This window comes from Uloborus diversus, chromosome 1, assembly GCF_026930045.1.
Source record: "Uloborus diversus isolate 005 chromosome 1, Udiv.v.3.1, whole genome shotgun sequence".
Classification (NCBI taxonomy): Eukaryota; Metazoa; Arthropoda; class Arachnida; order Araneae; family Uloboridae; genus Uloborus; species Uloborus diversus.
This window is the reverse complement of record NC_072731.1, coordinates 252,400,410-252,420,202: the sequence shown is the minus strand read 5'-3', so window position 1 is coordinate 252,420,202 and position 19,793 is coordinate 252,400,410. Positions and strand designations below refer to the sequence as shown.

The 19,793-nt window shown below is 33.0% G+C and overlaps 1 protein-coding gene across 1 annotated transcript in view; it reads right to left on the bottom strand.

Annotated features, from left to right (window-relative positions):
• LOC129219995 (uncharacterized) overlaps positions 1–19,793 on the bottom strand; it is a 36,578-nt gene that overhangs the window by 13,256 nt on the left and 3,529 nt on the right. Inside the window, exon 2 of the mRNA XM_054854323.1 lies at positions 19,068–19,485. Coding sequence (XP_054710298.1) covers positions 19,068–19,485 — 418 coding nt within the window. The remainder of the gene's footprint in view (positions 1–19,067; positions 19,486–19,793) is intronic.

Here is a 19,793-nt window from a genome sequence, read left to right as displayed (position 1 = left end):
TTATCATTCATTACAGCTTTTCCAAAATATTACTTTACAACCAACCAATTTCATTAACAGAATTTTCATTACAATTTATAAATTTCACTTTTATTTAATTATTTTTACCTACGGTAAAATAAAACACATAACACAAAAATGTTAAACATCAATGAAGTACCCAAGAAATGTTAAAATTATAAGTCGAGTATCAAAACTTCATGTCAGCAAATTTTAAAAATAGACTTACCGAAAAATAACTTCTACTGAAATTCATTTCAAAACTTGGAATCAATTTACTCTTAGCATTAATAAACACTTATCATTAAGAAATTTTCATGGATTTTAAAAATCAACTTATTTAATTTTTTTTCCAGTAAGCAAATTTCGCACTCAAGTTACATTTCATCACTTTATATGCTTTTCAAGAGTTTCATTTAATTTATCACATTTTATTTAATCAACTCTATTAATTATTTTTTTTGATTAGTATTTAACTTAGTCATTTTATCGCATAGTGTTTTTACTTTATTATTTTTTTTTCATACAAGCACTCTTGTTAGAATAAAACAAAATTTTCAACCTTCATGAATTAGAATCACTTTGGCTATTTCATTTTCCCAATAATATTTTACTTTAACAACTAATTTCTTTAACAAAATCGATATCATTTATTTTAGTCTTTATCCTTTTCGAACGATACATTCAAATGGACAGCTATACGTTAAATTAAGAAACTTAATCTAAATTTTGACAAATTAAGTTATAGCTAAATACTGACTAAAATTAAGTACAAAAGACTAACCTTTTTGGGGTGAAATCCCTCAAGTACCAGCTATCGCGAAGTTATTTAAAAACAGTGAATGAAATTGTAATAAGTGGATTGTTAATTATAACTCAATCTCACAAAATTACAATTACATGCATGTTTTATTTGAAATCGCTGCATACGGCTGGCTGCCCATCGTCGATTTGCAGAACGCATGCCGTGATATCGCAAATCAACTCGGCTGTTGAAAGAAACTACCGTAATCCCACAGCACTTCGGATCGTCCACACACACACACATCGAGGCGAATTCAGAAAATGACTTTATCAATATTGCTATCTACCCCTTTACCGATAACAGATAACAAACCCCACGTGCTAGTATTATTCACCACCTGGCCTACGTCTTTCAAGTGATGTCACTGTTTCTGACCAATTAAAATTAGTTCACGTTTCTCAAATATCAAGCACATAGATCGGCAATAGCCTGATGTCAGGTTTTCCAAACAAAATTTTAGATTTTAATTCGTAGTTTCGAATTAATTTCTTTTTCATTTCAAACTTATAAAAAAAAAATTTCCAGCTTGTAAGAATATATCTTTCAAAAACAGATTTTTGATTCAAAACAGTATTTTTTCAAACTTGTAATATTTTTCTACTTAGAAAATGAAATCAAAAATTTTTGTTTTCTTTAATCATATAAAATGTTTTTAAGAAATAATTTCTCAAACTTGTAATATTTTTCCACTAATTAAAAAAAAAATCAATTTTTTTTTTCAATCATATAAAAATAAATTTTTAATCTTACAACAGTAAATTTTTCCGCAAAAATATTTTTTTTCAAATCAAAATAATAATAATATTTTTGTAACATATTGTTTTTTTTTCCTTTCAATCTTTTTTTTTTTTTCAAAAATTTTCAAACTTACAAAATAAAATTTTTTCAACTGAATCTTCAAACGAAATGCTTTAATTAAATTTAAAACTCAATATCACTTTACTCTTAGTATTAATAACCAATAGCACTTAACCATTTACTCTTTGCACTCTAAGTATTAATTAACACACACGCATTAGAAATAATAATAATAATGTTTAAGATACTTACAAATCATTTACTCAAGCTTTCAAATATCCATCTAGCATGTTATTGTTCATTCGTGTGAGGGAACTTGTAATAAAACTTTACTTATCAACCGAAATTATAAGCGAAAATATCGCATTTTTTAGCACTTAATATAATCCTACAATTAACAAATTGGTTTTAACTTTGAATTTAAGAAAAATAAAAACTATTACACACTTAGTAACATATCTATGCAAATTGACATGATCAATTACACGTGATTGATCATGTCATGCGTGAGATGCGAAAACGTCATCGGCATTCGATGTGATGTGAAAACCTGCTACCATCTTAAAATTACTCGTAGTAGGTCAGGATGAATTTGGAAGTCAAAGTGTTGGCATTTTCTAAAAATCTGAATACTGTGTAAAACAACTCAATTCTGCTCAAAAGTTCATGTGATATTCTATGACGTCAGTAGCAAGAGATTTATGTACACTTCTCATTGGTTAAAGTGAATATTCATTGGTTTATAGTGGATGTTTGGAGAATCATTTTCAGGGTGATTCTGAGCTTTGAAAGAGATCGTGAAATTTTATTCTATGTACTTAGGATTTTTCTTCACCAGCTAGTGTTAAAACCTAGTTTGATTTATTTTTTAAGTTCACAGGAAGTTGTTTTAGTATTGTGACTCCTAATCCTATGAGAGTTAAGAATGACTAACGCTGGTGAAAATCATTCTGAAACTTTGAAGCCTGAAGATGAACAGATGGGATGCAACGAACATGAAAATGAACATTGAGGCTTCTCCACAGCCTGATGATATGATACACTTGGGTGATTGTATTTTCACTTTAGGTGAATACTTTTCGGAAACGTACACGCGTGCATATTAGAAGATATACGTGTGGGAAAGATGGTATTTTTCGACCAACTATGGATGGTATTTCCTTAGAACCAGATGTGTGGAGATCACTTATTTCAAGCCTATGTAAAAATGTAAATCAAAAATTAATCGAAGACCGTGATTTCGCTTTTGTTATAAAAAAGGAGAGTCGAGTGCGAATGGTAACATCTGTGTTAGTGTGCAAAGATTGTTCAAACTGAAACGAGAAGTGTTCCAGTTGATGCCTGATAGAGTTCTACTTTTGGAAAGCCAGATTGACAAATTGTGCTACGCATCCCCTTGTATCTCACGTAGTGTCAAAGACAAACTTATGACTTATACTCTAAAAGAGTACATCCTTTCGGAAATTGAGAAAAAATATCCCTGTGATTGTCGATGTGATAAAATCAGCACATATACATCACAAGAAGTTCGTAAACTGGCTGATTCTCTACGTAAGTGACTATTTGATGAGCTCATATGCAACATAAACTACCTTTCTAAAAAAAGAATGTGTGGATTGTAAAAAATGGATTCATTTTTTACATGAGAGTGCATGAATGTGAATCATTAACAAGGGGTCGAAAGTTCGACACTTTTTTTCGAACGGGCTCTTTTTAATGTTAATTGGGAAAACTTGACTCGTGACTTCGTTACTTTGAATGTTGATAGTCCATGTTTAAAATGTCATGTGTCTGATTTATTTGATGCAATCGATGTTAAAAATACGCTTGAAAGTTTTGAAGAGTTTTACTTAAAGTTGAAAGTTTTTTTAATTGTCTTTTACTGTGTGTGTGAATAAATTGTGTTTATCATTTTAAAAGAGACTTGTGTTTTGATTGAGTTGTTGAATATGGTTGATGGATTATACTTTGAAATCACTCTTACATATATTTTTTATATGCACTTTATTGTAAGTAATCTTTATACTATCGGTGTTGTCTTCATCTTATTGTATGGTTTTGTAATTAAGACTGAATGAAAATATAATTTTTGTAATATTTCTATAGTTTAATGCATGCGAAGGACTTCAAATAATGCTAAGTGGAAAGTCAAAATTAGAACCGTAAAGCTTAAACATGACAATGGTTTGAAAACAATACACAGTTATATTCACATACACAAACTCGTACGTATCAATACACTTACATTAAAGAGAAATATTAAAGACTTATAAATTCTCATATGAGATAAGAACGCTCTTTCTTAACTTAGTTGGTCACATGATCGATAAAAGATCCTCACCTATTTGTGATTTGTCATGAAATAATATACATCGATAGATATGTTACTAAGTGTGTAATAGTTTTTATTTTTCTTAAATTCAAAGTTAAAACCAATTTGTTAATTGTAGGATTATATTAAGTGCTAAAAAATGCGATATTTTCGCTTATAATTTCGGTTGATAAGTAAAGTTTTATTACAAGTTCCCTCACACGAATGAACAATAACATGCTAGATGGATATTTGAAAGCTTGAGTAAATGATTTGTAAGTATCTTAAACATTATTATTATTATTTCTAATGCGTGTGTGTTAATTAATACTTAGAGTGCAAAGAGTAAATGGTTAAGTGCTATTGGTTATTAATACTAAGAGTAAAGTGATATTGAGTTTTAAATTTAATTAAAGCATTTCGTTTGAAGATTCAGTTGAAAAAATTTTATTTTGTAAGTTTGAAAATTTTTGAAAAAAAAAAAAGATTGAAAGGAAAAAAAAACAATATGTTACAAAAATATTATTATTATTTTGATTTGAAAAAAAATATTTTTGCGGAAAAATTTACTGTTGTAAGATTAAAAATTTATTTTTATATGATTGAAAAAAAAATTGATTTTTTTTTTAATTAGTGGAAAAATATTACAAGTTTGAGAAATTATTTCTTAAAAACATTTTATATGATTAAAGAAAACAAAAATTTTTGATTTCATTTTCTAAGTAGAAAAATATTACAAGTTTGAAAAAATACTGTTTTGAATCAAAAATCTGTTTTTGAAAGAAATATTCTTACAAGCTGGAAATTTTTTTTTTATAAGTTTGAAATGAAAAAGAAATTAATTCGAAACTACGAATTAAAATCTAAAATTTTGTTTGGAAAACCTGACATCAGGCTATTGCCGATCTATGTGCTTGATATTTGAGAAACGTGAACTAATTTTAATTGGTCAGAAACAGTGACATCACTTGAAAGACGTAGGCCAGGTGGTGAATAATACTAGCACGTGGGGTTTGTTATCTGTTATCGGTAAAGGGGTAGATAGCAATATTGATAAAGTCATTTTCTCAATTCGCCTCGATGTGTGTGTGTGTGGACGATCCGAAGTGCTGTGGGATTACGGTAGTTTCTTTCAACAGCCGAGTTGATTTGCGATATCACGGCATGCGTTCTGCAAATCGACGATGGGCAGCCAGCCGTATGCAGCGATTTCAAATAAAACATGCATGTAATTGTAATTTTGTGAGATTGAGTTATAATTAACAATCCACTTATTACAATTTCATTCACTGTTTTTAAATAACTTCGCGATAGCTGGTACTTGAGGGATTTCACCCCAAAAAGGTTAGTCTTTTGTACTTAATTTTAGTCAGTATTTAGCTATAACTTAATTTGTCAAAATTTAGATTAAGTTTCTTAATTTAACGTATAGCTGTCCATTTGAATGTATCGTTCGAAAAGGATAAAGACTAAAATAAATGATATCGATTTTGTTAAAGAAATTAGTTGTTAAAGTAAAATATTATTGTGAAAATGAAATAGCCAAAGTGATTCTAATTCATGAAGGTTGAAAATTTTGTTTTATTCTAACAAGAGTGCTTGTATGAAAAAAAAAATAATAAAGTAAAAACACTATGCGATAAAATGACTAAGTTAAATACTAATCAAAAAAATAATTAATAGAGTTGATTAAATAAAATGTGATAAATTAAATGAAACTCTTGAAAAGCATATAAAGTGATGAAATGTAACTTGAGTGCGAAATTTGGTTACTGGAAAAAAATTAAATAAGTTGATTTTTAAAATCCATGAAAATTTCTTAATGATAAGTGTTTATTAATGCTAAGAGTAAATTGATTCCAAGTTTTGAAATGAATTTCAGTAGAAGTTATTTTTCGGTAAGTCTATTTTTAAAATTTGCTGACATGAAGTTTTGATACTCGACTTATAATTTTAACATTTCTTGGGTACTTCATTGATGTTTAACATTTTTGTGGTTATGTGTTTTATTTTACCGTAGGTAAAAATAATTAAATAAAAGTGAAATTTATAAATTGTAATGAAAATTCTGTTAATGAAATTGGTTGGTTGTAAAGTAATATTTTGGAAAAGCTGTAATGAATGATAAATAGTAAAACGCAGTAAGTAAAATAGTAAAGTATGGTAAAGTAAAATAAAATATTCAGAGGGGATTTAATTCATGAAAGTTGAAAATTTTGTTTTATTCCATCAAGAGTGTTTGCATGAAAAAAAAAAATAAAGAAAGGAAAATATGATTAACTTAAATATCGATGATAAAAAATAATTATTAGAGTTAATTAAATGAAATGCGATAAATTAAGTGAAACTCATGAAAAGCATATGTAGTGATAAAATATAACTTGAGTGGGAAATTTGGTTACAGTGAAAAATTATTTAAGAAGATAATTTTTTAAAATTCATGAAAATATTTGATAGTGATAAGTGTTAATTAATACGAAAAGTAAATTGATTGTAGATTTTCGAAAATTAAATGGATAAATGTATAAAAATAATAACGTATGTGATAATTTAAAATATTAACAATGAAAAAAGAATCAAAGACGATTAAATGAATCTAAATCGTAAATGAGTTGCTATTTTAGTAAACTCAAACTAGAGTGAAAAGCATTTTAGTAGGAACATGTTAAAATCTCTTGTGCTAAGAAAAATAAATAACTTTTAAGCATAATTTTGTAACTGGAATAAATGTATGATAAAATGATTAAGTTAAGTATTAATGAAAAAGTAATTATTAGAGTTAATTAAATGGAATGTGATAAATTCAATGAAACTCTTGAAACATATATGCAGTGTTGGAATGTAACTTGAGTGCGCAATTTGCTTACTGGAAAAAATTAATTAAGTTGATTTTTTAAAATCTGAGAAAATTTGTTAATGATAAGTGTTAATTACTACTACGAGTAAATTGATTGCAAGTTTGACATGATTGCAAAAATTGAAGACATGATAACGTTTTGAAAAATTTGAAGGTTCGATTCCTGTCACTACTTGTGAAAAATTTCTAAGTTTAAAAATATCGGGGAAAAAAAAAACGATAAAGTAAAAACAAGCGAGAAAATGATCAAACTCTAAAATATACTAAAAAAAAAATCGAAATCACGAAAAAATAATCTAAGTCTGAAATGCTTGAAATTAGTTAAAGACTAAAAAGTTAAGAAAATAGTTAAAGACTGAAAATAATTGAAAAACGCTAAAATAGTGAAAAAAAAAAATCAAAGTGCTAAATGACAGGAAAAAACGTTAAAGTTCAAAAATGTGTGAAAGAATATTTAAGTTAATTATTTCTTTGAAAATTTAACAAGTAAGAAAAAATATTTTGTTGTATGAAAGTCAAAAAAAATTAGTTAAGAAAATTATTTCTTCGAAATTTTTACAAGTTAGAAAAAATATTTGTAAATTTGACAAAGAAAAATGAAATTAGTTAAGAAAATTTAACAAGTTAGAAAAAATAAAAATGATAAAGTTTGAAATGCATGAAAAAGAAAATCAAAGTTTAAAATATATTTCAAGTCCACAAAGCATTGAACCAAATCTAAAATCTCGAATGGGTTGTATTTAAATAAATCTTTACTTAAGTGAAAACTTTGTTATTATGAAAAATAATAATAATGATGATAGTTTCAATTATGAGCTGAAATTCAGTTAATGATATGCCATGATTAGTACTAAAGAGTAAATTAACTGATGGTTTTAAAATTAATTTAATTGTAATATTCGTTGTCATGGTACAGATTCACATTAAGACTGAAAGAGTAATGAAAAATATAGCATAGTGGTTAGCATACGTTTTTGCTAACTCAAAGTTTGGGTGTTCGATTCCCAACTTCAACACTCTGTAAAAATAAAAATAATTAAATTCGTAGAAATAAAAAAATAAAATAAAAATAAACCTCTCAATAGATGGCGCCATGAACGTTAAACACCGCATAAGTTAAAGCATAGCAACAGGTGTTGCCAACCGAAAACTAAAAACTCTGGTTGTCATAACAACCAAAACTTTGACGTTGCCATTCAAAAAGTGAAAAACCTCCTAGTCTTCTATGACTAGAAAAACGACAAAGTCCAAAAGCGCGGGAAAATATTCAAAAACGCGCGAAAACTATTCGTAACCTTTCGCGAGCGAAAACGAGGAAGGGCGAAAACGCGGTGGTCATCTTCTTCAAGATTCAGGCGCAACCCCAAGGTCGGAGGAAGTGGAGGAAGTGGGGAGGAAGTGGAGGAAGTGGGAGGAAGTGGGGAGGAAGTGGAGGGGCAATGGTCGGCAGGGGGTGGAGGGGCAATGCATTGCCCGATTGCCCCTCCTGACGTTGAACTGTCAATTTTTACCTACTTTTCGCATTATTTACACATTGACGTTTGAACGATAGATACAAAAAACTGAAGGTTGCAATATTGTGTTGTTCTTCTGCAGAGACAGCGAATACATTTATGCATTTAAAAAAATCATAGACGTAACTCTAATGCAGAAAAACCACGTTATAATTGGTTTGCTTATTTTGTTGAACAATTTTTTCTTTTTTTATGAAGAAACTAACTTTCATAATTTCTGTTTTAAAAAAGTATACGGTCCCCTAAAGTGGGAAAAAATAATTTTTAAGCATAGCGCGAAAACTACTGAATATTTTGAGCTCAAATTTTGGATTCCCTCATAAGAGCTCTTCTAGATTGTTTCTCTGTTAAAATTTAATATGGTTTCAGATCATATTTTTTTCAAAAAATATTACAATAATTCATAAAAAAATTTAATTTACATTTTTGTTGTTAAAAAGGATGTTTTTATTATTGGGTTGATTCATAGTTTGATATAAAAAAACGATCTTTGCCGTGCCTAATCTAGTTTTTGTGTTATGAGCAAAAATATCAAATTACGTTTTAATATTAGTAGAGGAATTTTTCAAAACTCGATTCTGAAGTAACGGCTGGATCGAATTGAACAAAATTTTGTATACAAAGTTAAAAAAGGATGCTGATCACAAACATGTGATAAAGAAGGGGGTTCTCATTGAAACATTTGAAGTTGATGTTCGTTTTAATATGAAGACGACCCCTTAACAACAATTTTTTAACATAATTATGTAGAACTCTTTATTCCTGAAACAACAACACCTTACACGTGTCTCTAGTGTCAATAGTCTTTGAATACGATCGAGTGTTTCGTTTTTTTTTCTATGACTGTACAAGAAAGCTGAAGTACAACCCATGACGAATTAAATAAAAACTTGCCGATACTGCTCTTATGTTCCCATTTCAGTAATATTGAACTCATTTTTTTTCTGTAGGAAAAGAAATAAAATATGATGATGTATGTGAACGAAAAGGTTCATGACGTATATGGTGTTACACTTTCTATCACCATGTTCAATATCCTAAGGAAAATTAAAATGAAGCATAAATTTTTACCAAAATTTAACAACAGTAAAAGTTGGATAGAACACGACATTAGTCTAAAATAATGAGAAAAGCCATTAAAAATACTTACTGTTTAATTTAGACTTAAAACAATCTACTAAATAAGTTAAATCCCATCAAAATATCCATTCAGATAACGTTATCATAACTAAAATTAGAATTCTAACTTACTGAATAAGTGATTACGATAATTAATAAATTTTAAATTTAAGATAGAACAATAAAACATGAAGGAAGTAACTTACTGCGAACACATTCCAAAAACGAATCCAAAAGGTATGGATAACTAATTTTTAAATATATAAATTAAAAGAGTTAAAAGTGACAAACATTTCGCGATGTAAAATTTTATAAAATGTTTCGAAGATCTAAAAATTGAAAAAACACAATATGTTGCCAATTTTCAGAAAAAAATCATCTTTGAGAAAATTTAAAATATTGTTCTATAGAATTTAAAAAAAAAAAAGATTTAATGGACAAATAAATTACAATTTTGTAAAGGTGAATTCTGAAATGGGTGATTGGCCAAACGAAATACAAGTCAGCTTTGGTGTAGGGTTACCAAAATTGCTCCGTCGCCAAAGTAATGCAGCGGGTTGCCAGAATGAAATATTTATCGCCGCGACCCGGCTACCGTAATTCTACCAACATCAGCATATCCTGAGCCAAATGATGCACAATAAACAATTAAAAATACCTATCCTTCCAACTGTCTGCCTACCCGACGAAAATGAAGAACAACTATCAATTTTTCGACTCAAAATTCCCTGAAACATTTCAACAAAACTATATACAGTAGGCATATTGAAAGCTAAAAGATAAAAATTAGAAAACACAACCAGATTTGCAGCAAAATACAGCAAGTCAGAAATCTGCTTGATCACTTCTCAAAGAAATGGCAAATGAATGAAATGCCACGGAAATATGAGATGCATGTTCGAGGCGCCTGGGGACTCCGCCCCTTATCCTCAGGTGTGAACTGCTAATGGAGAAATTCCCTGAGGAGAGACGTTGGCTGCTATTGGGAAGAATGGTAGCCGTTTGTTGATCCTGTTGGTTCCAAGGGAGAACAATGTCGGAGGGAAAGTGCACAGGAAAGAGGGGTTGAAAAGGTACATGATATGAGAGAGAGAGGGGGGGAAAAACAGACAGATTAGCCCAAGTTGCTAAAAACTTGGACTATGGAGGATAATTTATTTAAAATATTTTCCTGACTTTTTAAGATAGGGAGGATTGACTTAAGTGCAGTTATGAGTTTATTAATGTTAATGAATTTATTTATTTCTTGAATGACTGAAAAAAGGTGTAAGAAATTTTGATCTGGGATATTAGTGAGATTGGGGTCAGTTTCAGTGGCTGGAATACCTTGTGCAGTATGGGGGTACGAACGGCGCGAGTCCACACAAGCAGTATCCCGGTTGAAAAAGCGTCGTTTGTCTAGGGTGATCCTGGGCTTCGGGAAGGCCTTGCAGCCCCTGAAAGAGGCTGCATGATTCTCCCCACAGTTTGCACAACAAGATTTATCCTTAACGTGCCTGTTAGGGCAATCTGCCTTAGTGTGCGCTTGACCGCACACCACACATCTGACTTGCCTGAAGCAATTCTCCGCCAGGTGGTTAAACCCCTGGCAGGCGTAACATTGCAGAGTAGATTTCCTGATATATTTTTCGACTGAAATTTTGGTATTCATTACGCTTCCCAGGTCCGAAAAAGTGGCCGAATCTTTAGAGTGGGGGAATAGAACCTGGAAAAGGGGGGGGGGTTATCCTTCCTTTTTAGGTGAGCTACCTTGATTATTTTGAAATTGAGTGAAGTAAGTTCTTCAAGCAAGTCAGAGGTGTGGGTTGACGAGGGCAGTCCTCTAATGACAAATTTAAGAACCTTTTGTCCATTTGGCCTACCAATGTAAAATTGGGTATTATTGGCTTTTAGGTGCATAATCACTAAGTTACGTGCTGTGGGATCATCCACGAAAATAGCACTTTCATTACGATTCCTATTCCTAATTTGGAAGTTTTCACAGTTTTGGTTTAGTTGCCTGACGAAAACAGCATAGTTTTGTGGTGTTTGCACCACAATGGGGGGAGAGCCTGACTAGGAGATTGGTTATCCTCCGCCTGTTTTTCCAGGGGTGAAAATTGATTACTGACCTCAATTTGAGGAGATGCAGTAGGGGGAGGACTTTTACAGGTCCGTTTAGCTGGGGAAAAATCTAGCCGTGCTTCATTAAATATTTGAAGGTATTGGGCCATACCGGCTGAATAAAATGTTGTGTCACCCAGGATTTCCACCAAGCGTTCAGCAACTTCAGCTTGGTCGACGTCCTGTTCGGCCATTCTCTTGAGTTGTATCTCCACATTTCTAAAGGCTTCAAAGCCATTACTACGCCGAATAAATTCGTCCGTTAGTCCAAACTGGGCTGTCTTAAGGATGCAAGTTACATTGCTGTAAGGGAGTGGCGAGTCATACCTGAATGCATCTTCCATTTCTTCCTCATTCTCAGACGGAACTTGATCCGCCCAAGAGGTACTAGCTAAAGGCTTAGTTAGCGTTTGTTCGGGAGCCGATGAGGGGATAAGTGAAGGCGCTGGGTTCGGCAGGCCAGGATTACTCCCGGCCGCCTCTGCGCTGGCAGACACCGCGTTCCTCTTCTTTACTCCTTTGACGGGTTTTCCTCTTTTAACCATCGCTCTTTGCGAGACGTCCTCTCCTACGATATCCAGGGCGGGAAATCAAATGATGGACTTCAATGAAAATGTATGGAAATGATCAGAAACAAATGTTGCTAACTCTCAGTGAATTTATCCATGAATGTATATTATTGCTGAATTTCATGCAGAAAATTACTTAACTGATTCACATAACTTCAAATGTTAACGTAACGATTTCTCCATTACTCACAAAATGGCGTTACGAATTCTTGACTCTCAATAAGTAAATTCGATTTCAAAATCGGAACTGTAATGGCTGTGAATTCAATTTTCAATATCATGAATGAAATGGCAATAAAACATATATGGGTAGAATTACGGTAACCGGGTCTCGTTGGCGTATTTTTTCAAAAACAGCCAAATTTGGCACCTACGAAAACAACCCGGTTATCATATCCTGAGACTGCAGTTTCGTTCCTATTAGAACTCCTCAGTCAGGAATAGTGAATAATCGGGATTGCATGTAACCTTTTCGTTATTTGCAAACATTAACAACAGTTTAAAAGATCATGATACCTTACAAAAACAACAAACAAAATTCCACTGCTTATCTTTTTTAATGTAAAGATATAAGCGTTCAACAATATGAAATATTTTACAATGAGTATGTTACGAAGGACATGAGATTCCCCTTTCCTACTTTTTCAAGTTCACTTCCCTTGGATTTAATGCGTCTTCGTGTTCACAAACAGAAGAATTTGTTTTGCACATTCCAAACCAAATTCCTCGGACGTGAAATGTTTCAAAAATGACGTCACAACCTTTCATTTGCGCTAGAATGATTTAAATTCCTATCCTTCCTTGAAACCCTGCATTTTTCTTAGCATCGTCTCACATATGACCGTCCGAAATTTAATTTCGCTTTTGGCGAATGCTCTTAAGTGCTATTTCGCGGAATTCTGCGTACAAATCCCATTTCTCCATCCTTCGGGACGAACTCCCCGTGTACTTAGTGCATTGGCGGCTGAAGATTTTTCCAAGAATTCCAATAATCCTGTTGCTGCGATCAAACAAAAAGCTCCCCGGGCCGCTAGTATTCCGAGTAAAAAACATCTCAAGCTGCAGAACCTTTTATTATTTTTATAGTGTGCTTCGGGTTTCATTCCCGCTTCATCGGCTGTTGATTCCGTGTATGGAGGGAGGCATTATAAGTAATTCCAGTGGTGAGTAAACACATAGATCCTGGAACGCGCACAGATGCTCAAACACGGGCGTTTTCTGTGTGAAATAAAGTAACCATTGTGTTTATGATCTTGCAGCTTCGCTCTCTTTTTTCTTTCTCTCCCTCTCTTCTAATTGCAACTGTAAGCTTGTCAAATCTTCTTTAAAATAATGACAGGCGATTTTTATTTTTCCTTTTTTTTTTTTTTTTGAGCAATCACGAATTGCTTATTGTTTTCGCTTGACCGTTGAATGACGTCCGCGTCCTTCGGTTTTATTTTCTATGCATATCATGCAAGCTCCCATGTACCTCGGAATCAAATTATTCATAAACGATATTCTCTACTTTACACAATCCTTTTTACACGAAAACAGTAGCCAGCACACAACATCCAGCCCCTAGCATTCATTTAAATTTTGGCGTCTAGAATTCAGACTATGATTGCGATAAAAGCCATTAGTAGAAACAAGAAACCCAACGAGTGGGGTCATATCGCAATTCGTAATTGCGAAAAACATAATTTGAATTAAAGATATCAAAATTCTGATTCTTTTTCAAGTGTCTCTTTTCATTACAACCAAGCTTATCGAAGCCTCCTTAAAATAACGGCAGGGTTATTATTATTATTATTATTACTTGTTAAATTTCATGAAAAAGACCGGCTTATTTTTTAAGTTCTTTTTACTTCCTTTTACAAACGAGCTGATGAGTGCATCACATGACTTCCTTTCCTTCTTTTTGTAAAAGGAAGTATTGTATTCGCGAAAAAAATTTCACTCAAAAATCGACCTTAATTTCCATCTTACTCACCCCCGAATGAATGTTGAGTTTTTTTTTTTCGACTCGACGTCACGTGGATAGAACGTATAGACCCCCTGAGAACGTATAGACCCCCGAAATATCCATTTAGACAATTCCCGAGTTAACTACAACGAGTTTTCTCGTGACGGATGTGCGTATGTATGTCACATTACTCACGAACGGTATGTCCTAGAAAGTTGAAATTTGGTACGTAGACTCCTAGTGGGGTCTGATTGTGCACCTCACCTTTTGGTTGCATTCGGGTGTTTCTAAAGGAGTCTTTTGCCCCTATTTGGGGGAAAATCATTGTTAATTTCGATGTAAACTCAAGTGGTGTTATAATTTGGCGGACACTTGGCGATATATCGCCAGTATTTTGGTCGCCAAGTTTTGTTGCCAACTTGGCGACAAATTTGGCGATTTTTTTTTTTAAATCTGTTTTAATTTGTCCACTGTTGGTGATATTTAGAGAGTAAACTATTGAATCACATTAAAAATGCCAATAATGGGGAAATGACATTAAATTGGAGTAAAAGGAAGTCATACGATGCACACATCAGCTCGTTTAATGTAAAGATATAAGCGTTTAACCCCCCCAAAAGGAAATATTCTTCCTAAATCTTTAAAGACCCCATTGCCGCTTTCAAACTTGCATTTCAAGCGTCTGATACAATGTGTGAGCTCTCATTCCATAGAAAGCGAAATTTTAAGCGAATAACCATTTACGATCATTTCCATTTTTGCAACTGCGGGAATTGTTTTCAGTCTTGCTAAAAGTAATATCTCTGTGAACAAAAAAAAATAAAAAATCATCGAAAATAAATACGCTAAAAACGTTAAGTAAGCACTTAGTACCTCTTTTAAATCATTGCTGTCATACCGAGAAGTAATTTCTGATTGTTAACACCATAAAATAAAACCATCTGAAGAAATTCAAGTTTTACGTGTAAACGATCAGCATGCAAATACGTTCATATTAGTACGTAGTGATTTCATCAGAGATTTCTTTATTTTTGTTACATTTAGTTTCTCAACTTGAAAAATCAAAGGTAAATTGAATTCGCTTACCTTCTAGTTGAACTACCGCTATTCTTTTGTTCCCCGACTGCTAGTTGAATATCCTGATTGAGCTTCCGTTCCATATCAAACGTTAATTCAACAAATAAACTTACAAAGATAAATAGAGAAATTTTAAATAAATTTAAACGCGCATAGTATGATACATTTAATGTACATAAAAATATTATACAGACGGTCCCATTTCCTTCGCGTTCATTGCGTCAACAGGAAACTAAGTTACAGTTGAAACTACAGAAAACAAAGTTACAGACCTACGACTCAATGTAAACAAAGTACTACATTGCAAACAAAGGAAATCTTCCAATTAGAGACACCCAAAGAAAAGGGGCGGAGCATCGGATGGCTCAAACTATCGCCTTGGTAACTAGAACTGTTTATTAATCTTTTTCTTTCTCTGATCATAACCGTTAAAAAAAATAATAATAGTAAAACTCTTTTTTAATTTTTAAATGATGAAAATATAGCAAAATATGCAGAAATATATCATAAAGCCTAATTTTTTTAAATAGAACTTTATTAATTTTCTTATTTTAAAATTAAGTTTCCAGAATAGACAAGTGAGAGGTAACTTTTTTCAAGATGTTAACATAATCTGTATTGGAAGATCAAGCGCATAAAACGAAAAGGTTCATGACATAAATGATGTTACACTTTTTATGTTTGATTTCCTTAGGAACCTAAAGATGAAACATACATTTCTAGCAAATTTAACAACATTAAAAGTTGGATAGAAAACGACATTAGTCTGAAATAGTTCGTCAATAAATAGAAAAAACCCTTAAGCAGATTTAATGTTCAATTAAAACTTAAAACGATCAACTAAATAAGTTAAATCACATCAAAAGATCCATCCAGAAAACGTTAGAACTAAAATTTTAATTCACACTTACTGAATAAGTTATCACGATAAGTAATGAATTTTAAATTGAAGATGGAACAATAAAACACGAAGGAAATTACTTACTGCAAACACATTCCAAAAAAGTATCCAGAGATATGAATAACTAGTTTTTAAATCTGCAACTTAAAATAGTTAAAAGTGACTAACATTCCGCGATGTAAAATTTTATAAAATGTTTCTAAGATCTAAAAATTGAAGAAACACAATATATGTTGCCAGTTTTCAGAAAAATATCACCTTTGAGTAAAATAAAAATATTGTTCTATGGAATTAAAATAAAAATATTTAGTAGACAAATAAATTACAATTTTTGTGTTGTGAACTCTGAAATGGTTGATTGGCCAAACGAATAGTGAATAAGCTTTGGTGTAGTGTTGCCGAAATTGCTCCGTCGCCAAGGTAAGGTAGCAGGTTACCAGAATGAAATATTTATCGCCGCGACCTGGTTACCTTAATTCTACCCATATATGATATCCAAAAATTGTAGCCACAAAACTTTTTAAAAAAATTAAAACTCAAAAAATGGTACAAAATACAAGAAAATACTAAATTTGGCAACAACAAAAACCTAAAAGCTGAAAACACCTAAATTGGAAACACCAAAATAAGAAACTGCAACCCTAAAAAGTCCGTAGGGAGTGCCAGATTTGGCGCGTAATTTTTGGGGGGTATATCAAAGTTATACCGTGTTTAGTCATTTTAGTTGAAGAATGTGTTTATTTTACATCGTTAGGGGGGGGGGGGTGAGTGATTTTCGCTTATTTAGAGAACTGTTTTTACCTTTATCATTTTTCTAAACGATATCCTTTCGATTGTTTTATTCTTTTTCTTATGGGGGATGTTGCGGTGGGATTTTCCATTTGTTCTAGATGGGTAGTTAGTTTTTTACACTTTATATCTGAGGACACTTTTTATCCTTTGAGTATGGCTGAAGGAACAAACCATCAAGTACGGGAGAAAAAATAGTTAATAAAACAACTGCTCAGTAGGCATTAGATAAAACAAGTTGTAATAACAAAACGGTTCAACCACTAGATAGTTTATTGAAATTTTTTAACTTTTCAATTTACAAAGTTGGAACAGAACAACGTCTGTTGGGTCCTCTAGTATGAACAATAAATAGCAGTCGATTGAAAATTGAATTTTAATGTTCGCATATATTTACTAATTATCCTTATAAGATAATCAAAAATATTTTCGATAACTTTGATACGGCGCCCACGCTTTCCTTTTTAGTCGGAAATTTAAATGATAATTTCAATGTATCGTAATACAATAGGTGTTGGAACTCCAATTTAGTTTTTTCTTCTGAAGTTTCAGGGTATAATTTATAATTTTGGCAACAAGAGAAATTATGAATACTTGATTATTACGTTCTTAAGAGCTGGCAACATATTTTGAAGGTGTTAAGTGACAATAGCCAATTTTTGTGATAAGTGTTTGAGGATTTTTCGGGCATTTTATGTGGACCTCATGTGTGGCTTGAACATCAAAATTCATTTGTGTTTTCAGGAAAAAAATATGTTTTTTGAGTCTCAACAACTGGCGTGAATCAGGACTGAGAATACAAATTAAGGTTTGTTTGAGTTCTACATTTGAGCATATACAAATTGTTGTCATGGATGCTTTAAGATTGAAACGCAAGATTTTGCGAATGTTTTTTACGAATCATACAAAAGTTATAAATGAGGAAATTAAGAAAACGGAAATTGATGCAGGTCGGTTACTAGAAGTGAATTCACAATTGTGCGATAAATATGAGCGTTTGGAAGCCAATCAGGAAAAAATTAACGATTTATTGCTTGGCGAAACAGAAAAAAATGCCAACAGCGAAAAAGACTTCATAAAAGAATTTGACGAAGCTGAAATTTACCGAGAGCAATATTTGTCTTTGATGGCAAAGATAAATATTGCTCTCCATGTTACTAGATAAAGATAGATGTTGTCCATTATGAAGACATGTGTGCTTTTTTTAAGATCTGCAAAAACGAATGGTTGGAACTACTTTGATATACCCCCCCCCCCCCAAGTCGGAAATTTGGCGACTTTTTTTCCTCGCCAAGCAAAATACCTGTTTTTGGCGTTGGCGCAAAATACCTGGTTTTCAACAACACTATATACAGTAGGCATATTGAAAGCTAAAAGATAAAAATAATTAATGGAAAAAATATAATTGGAAAATACATCCAGATTTGCGGCAAAATACAGCAAGTTAGAATTTGCTTGATCACTTCACAAAGAAATGGCGAATGAATGAAATGGCGCTAAAGCGCTAAAACATATATGAAATCCAAAAATTGTTGCCACAAAACGTTCAACTCACTTGAAAATCACTCAAAAAATTGTACAAAATACACTACTGGCCATTAAAATTGCTACACCAGGAGGAAATGCAGATAACAAAATGATATTTATTGGACACATATATTATGTTAGAAATAAAAAATGATTAAATTTTCAAGAAATTTGGGTGGATAGATCCTGAGAAATCAGTACCCAGAACAACCACCTCTGGCAGTAATAACAGCAGTTATACGCCTGGGCATTGAGTCAAACAGAGATTGGATTGCATGTACAGGTACAGATGCCCATGCAGCTTCAACACGATGCCACAGTTCATCAACCGTAGTGACTGGCGTTTGGTGACGAGCCAGTCGCTCGGCAACCATTGACCAGACGTTTTCGATTGGTGAAAGATCTGGAGAACGTGCTGGCCAGGGCAACAGCCGAACATGTTCCGTATTAAGGAAGGTCCGTACAATACGGGCAACATGCGGTCGGGCATTATCCTGCTGAAACGTAGGGTTTCGCAGGGCTCGAATAAAGGGTAGAGCCACGGGTCGTAAAACATCAAAAATGTAACGTGCACTGTTCAAAGTGCCGTCAATGCGAACAAGAGGTGACCGAGACGTGTATCCAATGGCGCCCCATACCATCACGCCAGGTGCCAGGGGCCAGTATGACGATGACGAATGCACGCTGCCAGTGTGCGTTCACCACGATGCCGCCAAACACGGATGCGACCATCATGATGCTGTACACAGAACCTGGATTCATCTGAAAAGATGACGTCTCGCCATTCGTGCGCCCAGGCTCGTCGTTGATCACACCATTGAAGGCGCTCCTGTCTATGACGCAGCGTCAAGGGAAGCCGCAGCCATGGTCTCCGAGCTGAGAGTCCATGCTGCTGCAAACGTCTTCGAACTGTTCGTGCAGACACTTGTTGTCTTCCAAACGAGCCCGTTTCTTGACTCACGGCTCGTGACGTGGTTGCACGATCCATTAAAGCCATGCGGATAATATGCCTGTCTTCTCGGCTGCTAGTGATAGGTGGCCTTTGAGATCCCGCACGGCGTTCCGTATTACCGTCCTGAACCCATCGATTCCATATTCTGCTAACAGTCATTGGATCTCGACCGACGCGAGCAGCAATACTGCGATAAGATAAACCGCAATCCCGGTAGGCTACAATTCGACCTTTATCAAAGTCAGAAACGTGCTGGTACGCATTTCTCCTTCTTACACGAGGCATCACAACAATTTTCCAACACGCAGCAACGTTCAAACTGAATTAGCACGTGGGAAAATGTCTGTACAATTTCCTTATTTAAACACATTGTAGGTGTCGCTGCGGGCGCGTGCGCTGTCTAAATGCGCTGAAAAGCTAATCATTTGCATATCACATCATCTTCTTCCTGTCGTTTAAATTTCATGTCTGTACTATGTCGCCTTCTTGGTGTAGCAATTTTAATGGCCAGTAGTGTACAAGAAAA